Source organism: Pundamilia nyererei, unplaced genomic scaffold (genome assembly GCF_000239375.1).
Source record: "Pundamilia nyererei isolate P.nyererei 1_Seehausen unplaced genomic scaffold, PunNye1.0 scaffold00032, whole genome shotgun sequence".
Classification (NCBI taxonomy): domain Eukaryota; kingdom Metazoa; phylum Chordata; class Actinopteri; order Cichliformes; family Cichlidae; genus Pundamilia; species Pundamilia nyererei.
The window spans coordinates 622,930-637,201 of NW_005187433.1; the positions used below are offsets into that span (position 1 = coordinate 622,930).

Here is a 14,272-nt window from a genome sequence, read left to right on the forward strand (position 1 = left end):
TTCTCATCTCTTCCTTTAAACCCTGTTTTCTGCAGGATGTAAATGATCGCTGGAGTTTACAGCACCCTCAGCTCTACACTCCAGGCCAGAAGAACCAATACTTCAATAAGAAAGCTTTTGTGAGGTGTGTGATGCACAGCTGCTACAGTTCCTTGATCCTCTTCTTTATTCCCTGGGCTTCCATGCATGACACAGTCAGAGATGACGGAAAAGACATTGCCGACTATCAGTCGTTTGCTTTACTGGCACAGACCTGCCTGCTTATAGTGGTGTTTGCACAGGTAAGAAATACAACTCTTGTTGTCAGAAGCATTATAGCACGCTTGGCAATGACATATTAGCCTTGGAATAAAAGAAAATGACAGCGACGTCGCAACACTGTTCGTCCTCTGTTTCTGTAATATTTTGCACTACAAAACAGCTTTTTAGATGTGTAAACATATATTTGTGGGATTGCCTTTTTAATTTATATATGTATGTATCCCATACCACAGTATAAAATTATACTCATCTCAGTCACTGAACACATTTAAAAACAATCATTTTTTTCAGCTGTTTCTTGACACCTATTACTGGACAGCAATAAACCAATTATTTGTGTGGGCAAGTATTGCGGTCTACTTTGCCATCACTTTCACCATGTACAGCAGCGGCATGTTTTTGATCTTCACGTCTGCTTTCCCCTTCACTGGTAAGTAGATCTGCCATGGAGGCTGCTTGCTGTGGTCCACTTGATTTTTGAGAAATTAAACCATATCAAGTTATTTGGCTGATTGATACAGTGTAAATAGGTCAGCGTTTCCATGTATTCCATTTTTTTGTGGATTTAGTGTTTATCGCTTACATATGCACATTATAATGCTGTAACTTACAACAATTCTTTTACTTTGTTTTTAATTGCTGGTCCAATATTTGTTTGGATTCCAGGCACAGCAAGAAACTCTTTGAACCAGCCTAACGTATGGCTCACCATATTCCTGAGTTCGCTCCTCTGTGTCCTGCCTGTGGTAGCATTTCGTTTCATTCTCATACAGCTTCGTCCTACCATCAATGACGAGGTGAGAAAAATATTAGATAGACATTAAAGCCATCTTGTCTTTTAGGCATCTTATGTGTAGGAGTTGGTGGACCGTAAATAACAATGTGAACTGATGTAATGTTGTGCAAAAAACTAAATAAATATTAAAGTCATCTAACTTGTTTCTTTCTAGGTGAGAGCTAAGGCGCGAAAAGAGGCATTGCCAGCACCTGCTCCTCGTCGCACACTGAAAAAGCGCATCACCAGGCGGTCAGGCTATGCTTTCTCACACTCTCAGGGCTACGGTGCTCTGGTAATGTCTCAAAAATTCCTGCTGAAAGGACACATGAGAAGACTAGCTCTGTTTGACCACAGAGATTCTCCCATGGTTCAAAATCAGCCACAGCACTATCGCACTATTACTGAGGAGTCAGAGTCACAGAGCCCATAGCCTGGAAGTTTGCAGGGACTGAAGCACTTCATATATATATATATATCATAATTCTGAAGCTGAATCAACAGTCATGAGAGGATACACAGGGTAAATTCTGCTTTCCAGGTCAAACTTTTACACTTAAAACTGAGTCAGTATAAAAAAATCATGGTGTTTTACAGTACTGTGCAAAAATCTTGCATCAATCCTCAAAATGGGAACTAGGTGCAACACCACTGGTGGTGGTCAGAGGGCCTGGTGGCGCCAGTGTCCGGCAGCCTCGCCTCTGTCAGTGCGCCCCAGGGTGGCTGTGGCTACAATGTAGCTGCCATCACCAGTGTGTGAATGTGTGTGTGAATGGGTGGATGACTGGATATGTAAAGCGCTTTGGGGTCCTTAGGGACTAGTAAAGCGCTATATAAATACAGGCCATTTACCATTTACCATTTTTTAAAACTTAAACACAAATACATGAAAATACACTCTATACAGCAAAGGGTTTGTACACTTCTAACAAGCTTGAAAGTCAATATCTGTATGACCACCTTTATTCTTCAGCATTGCCTTAGCTCTCTTAACCAAGCCTTCTTGTAGTTAAGTCATCTTCAGGAATAGTTCTCCAATCTGGACATTCAAAGCTCTTCTTCTCCATCAAGATGATCTCACACTGTCTAGGTCTGTGCTCCAATCTATGATTGGTTTTGTTGTTGTTGTTGTTTTTGATACTCTGACAGTGTGTTTCACATCATTTTCATACTGGAAATGGTGGCTCAAAATGTGACGGTACTTTTCTATGTTCATAATTACATAAATTGTCAAAGGTTCCCACTGGCACTGGTTAAAATCTATCCTCAAACCATCACAGAGCATCTACTGTGTTTTACAGATGGCTGTAGACCTCTTTACTGATTCCACTGTGCATATTGATGACATTTAGTGATACTGATACTGATTTCATTTGGATTCATTAATCCATAAAACCTGTTGTCACTTACTAAATTGAGTAGTTTGGCATAGATTAGCCTTTTCCCACCTGTTTTCCTTTCTTAACAAAGGCTGCTTGAGAGCCAATCTTACACTGAGATCATTTCTGATTAACCTTTAGTGAACAGTGGATGGATCACCTGAAGAGCCTGAGGTCAGGTCTTTGGTGGGTTTTCACCCTTATTTCTTAAGTTCAGGATTTTCAGGTACTGTTCATGTGTCGTAGATAGTTGGTTGACCTGTCACTTCTTCTTTAGTCCACCATTTGTCCAGGTTCATTCAGTTAGGTTAATTTTTTTTAAAAACTCATTGGTCAGTGTTAACTGGCAAACAAAATGAACAAAAATATTCGTCTGAAAATTGTCAGGCACAAGGACAGGACTGAATGGGTGAAAAAGCAAAGAAAAACTTTGAAAGAGCTTTAGAAAGCCTGGGGAATTATTGCTCAAAACATTTCAAATTTATTTTTTTTAAATTAAGAATCATATGGTATGATTGATTTAAAGGTCTTAATTGAGCCAATGTTGGTTTGGTAAAAAGGCTTTATGTTTGATCTGTTGAAAATATGTTAATGTTAACCTGAAATTAGTTAAAAGAGACAGAAAAATGTGACATTCTTCTTGGTTTCTGTCCTACATTGTTTTCTTTTTGTTTATTTTAAAATGTTGAACCTGCCACCAGCTGAACTGAAACAACTGGATTATTATACTACTTATCTTTACTGCATGTTTTTTCTCAGGTGAAATGTCACATGTTAATCTGAACAATTATCAATTGGTGATTTAATTTGAATTGAAGTCTATTATACTGTTTTCTTTTTAGTTATAATAAATTTTTACATAAAGATATTTGAACATTGTTTTATTGTTCTTTTCCTTATTATCTATTTGTTCATTTAACATTTGGTTCTTGATTGTTTAGGCACTAGCTTAAGCTCAGCATCTTCCAATTACAGCCAGGGGTCAGTGTCGTCTCTGTAACTGTGTGTTCACATTTTCACAACATTCGAAATAGAGCCTGCAAAGGCTGAAGTGTCATACTGGGGAAAGATCAGGGGTCACCAGGCAACACATTTGAATTATAAAATCGACAAATTTTGTTGCCTGTGACTGAATTTCTCTCTTCAATAAAAGAGTTTTTGTGACATGGGAGGAAAGATGGGAAGAAGCAAAAATACACACTCGTGCAGTTTTGTCTGTCAGAATGAAGTGACACCTTAAAGGCTGTTTAAATATACAAGTACTGTAGATTTATTGAAACATGCATGCAATAAAACTATATACACACACAGTTATTGTATCAGAGAACAGAATTGTCAGGATTTGCAAGAGGCCCAAAAATGTGCCAATTTAAAAAACAAATTCATAACCTGACCTTGTTTACGAAGCACAGATTCACACAGATTCTTTTGCAATATGTGTGCAGCTGTGTGTATTGTCCCTGTTACGACCCGGCTCAAAAGCCGCAACATAAAAAAAAGGAGATGAATAACAGCGTGTGGGTGAGAAGAGGTTTCATCCTAAAATGGAAAACCAGGTTGGCTAAAATGGCTGGTGCCACCAAGGCAAAGACTAGTGCACTGCCGGAAAGCTTGCCTCAGGTATGCTTTTATCCACACCTGACTAGGTGTGGCCAATTAGCACCAGCTGAAAACACTGAGACGATTAAAAGCTGCAGAGGGACGTAACATCCCTCACAATCACGTATTTCACTAACACTTCCCATTGTACACAAACACAGCTGCATTCATCTCACAACTGCAGTGTCCTCTGAGACGGCGAGCAACGACCTCACTGACAGAGGGCTGTTCCAGTGTGGCACAGATCCAGAAGAGCTTTTAGTTGGCTTATAAAGAAACAGGTCAGTTTGTACTGCCTGGGGCTTTATGGAGCAGTGCATTTCTTTTTAAACATAGAAACCGAGGGACTGCATAGAAGACCAAAAATAAGTAGACAAGAAACATGTAGGCCAATAAAATAATTATTAAAGCCACTGAGTGAAGACATGACGAATAAATTAAAATCTTTTGAAAGTCTCCATGTTAAATTGTATTTTAACACTGGAAATCAGTTTGTATTACACTGATAAAACTCTGCTCATGTAGCTTCCTTCCTTTCCACTTTAACCCACACTGACTGCTCCTCCTTTCGTGGCCATGCAGCGCAGCCAGCATGCTTGACAGGCCAGTGAAGGTCATCGGAGGATCTCACTGTACAGAGCAGGGAGAAGCTCTTGCATGTTATATTATTAATAGCCTGCATGTATGGCACACCCTAACTATGACATGGCATTATGACTATTAACTTGGTCATTCTTACATTTTGGAATAACTTAGAAATTGACCCTTCGTCCCATATCTTTAAATAATCACGTAAGAATAATAAAAAACAGTAGTAAAGCATCAAAAGAAGCAGGGTAAATCCTTTACCCCATTAATATTTATTGAGCCAGACATAGCCAACAGTGCTGGTTTAAAATGGTCTAAAATGGAGGAAAGAAAAGAAAGTGGAGTGAAGGGAAAATACATACATTCAAAGAATTTGTTAAAAACAGTGAGTTATAAAAACAGAACAGACACCTGCATACAACCCCCCCCCCCAATCTTACTGGTTGGCTTCTGTAAGAAGAGACAGTCTGAAATTCAAGAGAAAGAATTTCACACTTGGCAGTCCAACTTGAACTAAGAATTGTTATGTGGTAGAGCCAAGGAGACAGTGCTCTGGTTTATGTTAAGAACAACTTTTAAGTGTCTGAAGACATATTCACTTAAGACAAACCAAGCATATCTGAATTTCTGAGTGTTCTTTGCTATCATACTCAAGAATCAACATGGTTATGGCATTTATATTTTAAAAATTGCTGAGCTTTGCTGAGCAATACCACGGATTTAAATCTGTGGTATTGTTGTGGTTTAAATCAGCTTTTTACGTACTTCTGTTATTTCAGAGTCAATGCTGTTCAGGTCTGAAGGCTGTGTATTTAAAACACACTGATTTTCAAATGCTTTAATCGTGGAAAGAAACCATCTGAAATCATCTCTAGTGTATTCAAGAAAGTGGGATCAGTAAATTCTGAACTAAAGAAATCACTTTATGTGATTGGGGGTTCAGTAAAACTACGTTCAACTGGTTGGACTGTAACCCTGCAGGTCATTCCCCATCCAGAGCACATGAATATACTTCACAGGGGAACATAAATATAACAGCTGACTAACCATTTGAGACTGTTGATTTGAAGGCTTTGTTCAGTCTAGGCAGTCTAAATATGTTAAGAGCCTGAAATTGTTTCCAGATTAGACTGGTGACTCAGTGTTAAGACGCCAGCCTTACAGGAGCTCAAACAACAGTTTAATGGTGGCTGAAGTGTTTAGCTATTTGACAAATACTGATACTCACAGCAGGTGAGTATAGAGGCTCATGTAGAGACAGAAAGATCTGAAATGAGCTATCTATAAGAAGAGCTTAAGTCAAGGGTGTCCAACTCCAGGCCTCAAGGGCTGGTGTCCTGCAGGTTTTAGATGTGTCCTTGATCCACCACAGCTGATTTAAATGGCTAAATCACCTCCTCAACATGTCTTGAAGTTTTCCCAGAGGCCTGGTAATAAACTAATTGATTCAGGTGTGTTTTAACCCAGGGTGATATCTAAAACCTGCAGGACACTAGCCCTTGAGGCCTGGAGTTGGACACCCCTGGCTTAAGTGGTGTCACTTGCAAGCCTTGTATCTAAATAAAGGATTAGCCTTAACAATAAAAGGTACTCCAACCCCCAGCTGGCATGTTAGCACAAGTGAGGGAGTGTGCTCCAAAATTGTGCATGTTGTAAAATGTATCTCATTTATTTGCAAAAGGTTTAACTTAAAGATAATTTTTCCTTCCACTTTTACTACATGTCTACATCAATGTAAACCTAGAGTCTGTGCAGTATGAATACATCTTCTGGTAAATTTGGGTCAAAGAGGCAAAGGTTTCCCTTTTGAAATAGAAGACAACAGAAATCACGTGACTTAGAGCTGGGCAGAGTCCTATTGATCTCATTTTCAGTGGGTCAAAGAAGGTATTGCTTAAATATGATGAACATGATGTTAACTCTGCAAAGGTTCAATACCCAAGCCAACATTAAGTAATAATCACTTTGGACTGACATGAGCTATCCAAATGTAAATGTCTATGAAATGTGAACTGTACAAGTGGATGGAGCAAAGCAAGTTCTCGTGATTGTAAGATTGGAATTTGAGCTTTTTGATGGCTTCCTTTCCAATCACATTAAACTCTGTGCTAATGAGAATAATTGTTTTAAATCTTTTGTGAGCAATTTTTCTGCATGACTTACTTTGAGTTTGATTTGACAATTAAATGAGCACTTAAAATCGAATTAAATGACTGAAGGGGGGCATTGCTTCTGTACTGCATTTTAAATTTCAGTGCTTACATATAATTTCATACTGTTAGATTATTTCACAAAACATCAATTCTGCTGCACAGAATAGGTAACTAACAGGACTGCATTTTGGCCTGTATTATAGGCAGATTGGTCACCATCCACAATTCCTAGACCAGAAGATCAAAAACATTTCTTTCCAGATAGAGCAGAGTCACCTTCAGCTCACTGCTGAATTGAGCTGACAAGCTGGCATGAAAATATCCCCGCTAACGATGCTTTCCACTGCATGAGACACCTCTGTGCCAGCTGGACTCAAAACAAGGTCACAGTCTTTGCCAATGGTTCCCAAAAAAAAAAAAAAAAAAAAAAAAAAAAAAAGGAAAATGGGTGGTCTGAAAGTTGAAAGGTTTTTTTTGGTGCAATAACTTCAAAAACCAACTGCATCTGGTTTGGTCTGTTGCAACTGCTGTAAATGATTAGCAGACAGCAAAACATATCCTCATATGTTAGCTCTTTGTTAAAATAAATAAAATAGTGTTCTTCAAATGTAGTGCTTAAGGCACTATTTTCTTAAATGTGTATTAAAGCATTTAAAGAGTTTTGAATAAATTTACATGCTTAAGAAACATTCAGGAATGAGATTTAAGATTCGTTTATTTAATAACCATCTCCACAATAACCAACATTAAGTAGCATCATCACAATATTTCATATCAGGATACAATGATAGAATCTGAGACACAAAGGCTATATACACTACACGATTAAGAACCAAATGATGAACCAGATAACTAGTGAATAATTTTCTCTTAAGTAGCTAATCAAATTATTCAAAAGACACGTTTGATGCATTACAACACAGTAGAAAATCATTTTCACAAGGCACATTTATTAACAACAATGGGACTGTCTTGCATGCAAATAGTCCCATGAGATAAAAGCAGCATTGAAGTTACAACCATCACAGTTTAGTGGTAAACGCATTAAGAGTACCTGATGTAACAACAATTATTGCTGTATTTATTGCTTTAGTAAAATTTAATTATGTGCATTTTTCCTTATAGACAGGCATATTCAAGCAGCATATGGACAGTAATCTCTTCATTTACGCTTGCATTAAATCATCCTGTTAAGGAGGAGTAGTTTGCATAATCAGTGGTATTGTAAAAGGGGAATCAAGCCATCTTGTGTAATGGTTCAGTGTTTTGATCAAAATATTTCCCAGTCCCTGAAAACGCATACCTAATTACTGGCTATTAGAAGGTCCCATCAGAGGTTTTATAAGAGCTAGTCTGTCAGGGAATTGTGTTGCTGGAAGTTTCCGTCACCTGTATACTGCATCTAGGTTTATACTAGAATAAATCTGGTTGAAATTTCATGCTTCCAAGTCTTATATTAGTAAAATGATGTTTAAATGATTTAAAACTGCAGAAGTCAAAGCCATTCTCGGGGGAACTGGTATGTGGGAAACAAAGACACCGCAAGGCTCAAGTTTGACGTTTTTGCTTGTACAAATAATAAGAAAAAAAAGTTCAAGAGCATTTCACTTCAATAGACTAATGAATTTAACACTAAAAGATCATTTATTGTTTTTGCTATAAAATTGGAAATTTGCAATCTGTATCAAGTAGAAACAGTTGCTTTCAACCAAAATTAGCCCAGTTTGAACCCAAACTTAATCATAATGTTTTATCAATTTACTGACAAACATAAACACAACTTTACCTGGTCGTGAACACAGTTTGAACGCCTGGTGCACCTGCTAATCTCAAACTGCAGCCTTTTCAACAAATCGTTTACAATAATCCCCACCATTTGTGCACAAGCAGGTCGTCTCCGTAGCCTGTATCCAGGAGGCGGTTTCCACATTCTTCCCAACGGCACACCTCACCCTTGTCCATCACCACAAACTTCCACTCCACGATACTCTCTGCAGGCAGGCTGACAACAGTGGCCCAATTCCCATCCTTGGCTCTCTCGAGCAGGATGAATTTCTTCCAGTTCCCCAGCTCTTGCTGGCTCCCTGTGATGGCCACCTTCTGGTGTGGTGAGTGGGTGAGATAATGGATGCGGAAAGTCACATTGACATTCTGGGACATGGGCTGGACTGCCACAACCTTTTTGCCATTTTCATGAACAGGGGAAAGCAGGATAGCCTGTTTCACATCATTCAAGGACAGAGATGCATCTATACAAGTAGCATCTGTGACAGAAGCACCTGAATGGTCAGCTTCAGTAGAAACTGGCTCAGGTTGTGTGTGGTTTTGGGCAAAAGGAGGGACAGACTGGTTCATCCAGGGAAGAACTTGGTAGTTTCCATCTGTGATCCATTCATTATTGTCCATAGTTGCCTCCATGATACTGATTTCAGTCTTTTCATAGTCCTCTTCCTCCTTCTCTTTCTCTGCCCTTTCCATCTTCTGATTGATTTCAACAACCTTGATATCAGCCTTCATGTCTGTTTTCACTGCGAGCTCATCGGTTAAGCTAGTAACATTGGCTGCCATCTGCTCTATAGCCTGTTCCATCTCTCTATAGTAGCGATCCTCAATTTCATGTCCCAATATGTCTTCATTGGCTGCTAAAGAACTGTCATTAGCCCAGTCAATTTGCTCACCGAGGGTCTGCTGGGAAAAATATGATGGGTAAGATCTGGATATCACATTTGCTAGATCTTCATTCATGGCAGATCGAGCCTCATCATCAAGGAGGCCATTCTGAGCCTCAGTGTGCTCTTTTACTGTGAGAGCCACATTTTCAGTTGGCATTTCATATTCACTGATAACATCTGGCAAATCAGGGCTGACAGTCATGCTTGAAATTCCACTCTCACCACCAAGACCAGAAGATGACCAAGTCGGCTCACTTTGCTCAAAAGACGGCAGTGGAATCTGAAGTACAGGAAGTTTACCGTCTTCAGATGTGACAGGAGCAGCCCCACTGGTGACTCCCAGAGCTTGGGAAATGTCATCTTCATTTATGTTGCTTTGCAGTTGCTGTTGATCTGATGACAAGCTGGAGATTTCCCCAATGCCAGAGATTTGGGCCTTTGCATCATTGGCTACACTGCTAGAATCACCATTATCAGCGTTTTCAGGTTCGATCATATGGTTCAAACAGAGCAGGGTGTGGTCCAGCACTACACTTGAAGGATTACTTTCTTCATCACGTGAGGCAATGTCCTCAGTGGGTACTTCCTCTTTTACATCACTGTCTTGATTGCAGGCAAGCTCACTTTCATTGTTTTGTTCAGCCAATTGTAGCAGGTGACTGTTGAAGTTTATATCCGTTGAATCACTCACATTGTCTTCATCTGCATTTTGTTGAAAGGATAACATCACCTCATGACACTGGCCCTGCAGCTTGGTTACTTCAACAAACACTGTGGAGCTGATCCCAGCTTGTTGAGAAGTCAGTTGGTCATCTACCAACTCCTCTTCTGCCTCCTCACCACCACTTTTCTTTTCTTCTTCTGGAAAATGGTGATTGTTGCTATAATCATTAGAGAAATCGGTGACACCTTGAAGATTCTCTTCTTTGAAATAACAGATGGAAGGAACAGGTATGTCTTCAATATGAACAATTGGTTCTTCCAAGTTGGCCGCTGTGCTCTTTGAAATGTCCAGAAGGTTTTCCTCCTCTTGACTGGCCTCCTTATTCGACAATTCCATTTCAGTAGGCACATCATCCTCTTGGCCTTTTTCTTGTAGTACCTAGATGCATAAAATACATACGATTAATCTTTAGGTCTTAATGTTTTAGTCACACAATAGTTAGAAAAATATGAAGGATTAAAGACCACCACCAAACTAGCATTTCAGTTAAACTAATGGAGAATATGTAAACTACATAGAGATACAGAGATTTTATCAAGTCACTCATTTCCCCATTGCAAGTCTTTGCCCTAAACCAGGGGTGGGCAATTCCAGGCCCGAGGGCCGGTGTCCCTGCAGGTTTTAGATGTGTCCTTGAACCAACACAGCTGATTTAAATTGATAAATTAGCTCCTCAACATGTCCTGAAGTTCTCCAGAGGCCTGGTAATGAACTAATTATGCAATTCAGGTGTGTTGACCCAAGGTGAGATCTAAAACCTGCAGGTGGAATTGCCCACCCCTGCCCTAAACTAACCTCTGAGACTCCACCCAAAGAGCCAAACAATCCAAGCATGAAACATTAGCTAATCATGTGTGGTAATGCTGTTTATGTTTGCACTATTGATTAATCCAATAATGAAGCCAGAATGTTTTGAAATGCTTTACAAGCAATGTTTTGGGGCAAAGTCAAAATGTGTGTGCGCGTTCCCTCCCCGTTTTGTTTTTGTTTAAAATTGCCCGTCATTGGGGAATCTATGCATGTGGTCTTTATGCTCAACCACAGAAAATGCTGGTGAGCTGAGACATTCAGATATGGGCTTTACCGAAGGGAAAAACAAAACCCCAAAACATTCAAAATGACTGCCAAGTCACACCATCACTTTAGCCAAGCTAACCACTTCACAGCTTTTGACCAATACAGAGCAAAGATAGATTAGATGTAAAGCTATCTAAGCAAAACAGGCATAATTGCATTAAAGCTGAATCAGTGGTTATTTTGCCTTTGGGAACAAATGACTACAAATCCAGAAAAGCTGAAGCAATATTAGTGTTCATGCTGAAGTTGGAGTTTAACTTCTTTAAATCTGTTTGACTTTCACTTAAAAAAAATAAAATAAAAATAAAAATCCTGATTGTTTTCAGACCCCAATAACTCACATTCAGTAAAAACAACCAATAATGGGTTGGTGATAACGTAAGGGTTCAAGACCTTGAACATTATTTCACCACCCACTGGTAGCCAACTTTCATTGTCATTAGCTGCTGGGTTTCTAATCAATGGTGCCTGCTGTTGTTGGGATCTAGACAGAAGGGTAACTGAACAATAGAATACATGTGCCATGGCAAAATTTCACAATCAGTTGTACTCCAAGACAATCATTCATTTACCAAAAGTGAATTTAATTGTGGCAAAATATGCAATTTGTAAAGATAACCGCTTACCTTCAGTTCTTCTTTGTGGCTCTGTATCACCTTATTTTCACCTTCCTCCATAGTGCCATCTGTGCCATCAGTTTCCACATCAATTTCAGCACCTTTGTCTTCCTCCTCTGCATGCAGCTCGGCTACCTGCTGCACTGAAGCACTGTGCTTGTTGTCTTGTACAGAGTCACTTTTGGGTTGACGGTGAGGCGGCGTTTTTTTCTCAGCAGTGAGACGTCGATGCCTGATTTTAAGAGCAGTATCCTCCTCCACATCTAAACAGCCTTCAGCTTTCACAACTATGACATCAGGAGAAAGACACACAAACACACTGAATATTAAGTTTATTTTGATTTATTTCTAAAATGTACTGAATTTGACTTGCATAATCTAGATCACTTCATACATTTTAGTCAGAGTAGATGAGAAGTGACCCAAATTACAGCACTCTTAAAAATTAAAGTCATTACTAATCACTGGCAGTCATTTTATTAAAATGGTCTATTAATATTTGACAGAATGAGTAGCTTGTACTTGACAAGTTTCTTAACGATCAGACATAAATCAGGCAAGATGATTATTTATTTATGTATTCATTCATTGCTGGAACTTATCAATTTTCCATTCTTCATGAAATAAACAAACACTCTTAAAAGTAATCAGCACAGTTCTTTAGCCATAACCTCTTGCAAAGCCTCAGTCAATTGTATTTCAGTTTGAGTGTTTCTGTATCAAATGTTAATACGCAGACTTGTTCTAGCTACATTTCTTGTGCCCATTCATTTTGAGATCTCATGGTGCTTCAAACAAAAACTGAAAGTAATTAAAGACACTTTGCATTGTTCCTGCAGGAACAATTCATATAACAGGCGAGACCTCCAAGGTTGTCATCTTACTTTAAGCTACTAATGCAACAATGTTTGAGGAGCCTTTTTCAATTTTGCAATAATAATAATAATAAAAAATAAAAAAGTCTGTTTTTGGACATCTGCCTGATATTTTAGAGCTAATCTTTTGCCGTGACTGTGACAAGGCTAGACACCAGTATACTGTGAGCTGTAGTCCATTATGGGCTGCTTAAAGTGTTGTATTTCAGAAAGAAAGGGGAGTACGCTCGGTTTTGACGTCTGTGCGCACGCAGCTTAAGCTGAATCTACCACCAAAGCTACGAAATAATAATATAGATCAAGTTATACGTAAATTCCCGCACTAGTAAACTGCAGCAGGTTTTAACGTTTCATCCGAATCTGTACCTGTTGAGTCCGCCGTGATGCGCAAAACCTCCGGGCTCGGCTCCGGCTCCTGATCCGGCGGTATAAGCGTCTCCGCTCCGGCGTCCCTGCTGTCACTATCGGTGCTTGTGGCTCCGGCTGTGGCCTTTCTCCGCTTCCCCCTCACTGTTCGGTAGATGATGAAACCTGCCACCATGGACACCATGGCTATCACGGCCAGAGCCACGGCTGGGCCGTGCCGCCCGATCATACAGAAAAGCGAGGCCAGATCCACGCGTCTCTCCAAACCCACGGTGTTGCTATTTTTCACCGGCATTACAATCTGTAATTAAAAGGAGAAGAAGAATGAGCCGTTCTGCTCTAATATCGGTTTAAAGGCCCTGCTGAATGCTGTCGCTGTTTAAAAACTCACCACGCTCTCCCTTCCACGTTTCAAAGTGTAGTGACCTCTTGAAGCTACCAAGCTGTGAACGGCTGCAGGTGCGAGCTGTTCATTGGCTGATTGGATCACGGGAGCGCAGAATTCATTGATAAAACGCTGACGAACCACTGCACACGTTCATCGCAGCACACTTGAAAACGGACATGACGGGGTGGGCTGATAGGATTTAGTACCAGTGGCGGGGACTCAATATTATTTGATGAGACTATGTAGAAAGCCTGGGTCTGTATTTAATAATATTTCTCCTTCATGAGACGTGTACATTTCGGAGGTCAGTGCGTCTTTTTTTAAGACTTATGACAGAAATTGATATAATTAATTGAGCTTTCCTTCATGTCTTCCATATCTGAACGAGGGTCCATGAGCTATATAAAATGAGACCGGTGAAACGTGCAGGCCAACGTTATTGATGTTGTTACACGACATCACCAGTGACCAAAAATAGCCGTGTTCTGTGTAACGTTATAGTTGTTACCTAATGGTAATAAAACCACGAACTGGTACATCAAATAACCGATAAGGTGACATATATAACGTACAAAATTATATAAATATGGTGGTCTATTAAAAAAACAAAAAAACAACGTTATTATATTAAAAAAAACTAGAGTAGCAGCTACACCTAGTGGAGAAATGGAGAAATGACCTGAAACTACAGGAAACCTGGATATTTTTTCTGCCGTCGCCTATGGATTCATATTTTGTGAAATATGTGAAATATGAATCCAAGAAATACTAATTTCTTAAATTTTTATCCACTTTTGC

The 14,272-nt window shown here is 39.5% G+C and overlaps 2 protein-coding genes across 2 annotated transcripts in view; one reads left to right on the forward strand and one right to left on the reverse strand.

Moving 5' to 3' along the window:
- The window catches only part of LOC102210214 (phospholipid-transporting ATPase ID-like), a 12,308-nt gene extending 10,839 nt beyond the window's left edge, over nt 1–1,469 (forward strand). Inside the window, exons 24-27 of the mRNA XM_005729330.1 lie at nt 36–281; nt 553–691; nt 928–1,058; nt 1,212–1,469. Coding sequence (XP_005729387.1) covers nt 36–281; nt 553–691; nt 928–1,058; nt 1,212–1,469 — 774 coding nt within the window. The remainder of the gene's footprint in view (nt 1–35; nt 282–552; nt 692–927; nt 1,059–1,211) is intronic.
- Nucleotides 1,470–7,452: 5,983 nt separating this feature from the next.
- Nucleotides 7,453–13,647, reverse strand: stbd1 (starch binding domain 1). The gene is made up of 4 exons (XM_005729196.1): nt 13,478–13,647; nt 13,087–13,387; nt 11,855–12,132; nt 7,453–10,529 (listed from the first exon to the last, which is right to left on the reverse strand). The coding sequence occupies exons 2-4, from the start codon at nt 13,379–13,381 to the stop codon at nt 8,613–8,615; spliced, it is 2,490 nt and encodes an 829-aa protein (XP_005729253.1). The 5' UTR covers nt 13,382–13,387; nt 13,478–13,647; the 3' UTR covers nt 7,453–8,612.
- Nucleotides 13,648–14,272: the final 625 nt, after the last annotated feature.

Excerpts from the sequence above, each read along its gene's own strand:
- stbd1 (XM_005729196.1), bottom strand. The coding sequence starts at position 13,381 with ATGCCGGTGAAAAATAGCAACACCGTGGGTTTGGAGAGACGCGTGGAT. Across the intron at positions 12,133-13,086 it reads CATCACGGCGGACTCAACAG|TTGTGAAAGCTGAAGGCTGT; the intron begins GTACAGATTCGG and ends CTGATGTCATAG. Across the intron at positions 10,530-11,854 it reads GCCACAAAGAAGAACTGAAG|GTACTACAAGAAAAAGGCCA; the intron begins GTAAGCGGTTAT and ends TTATGCATCTAG.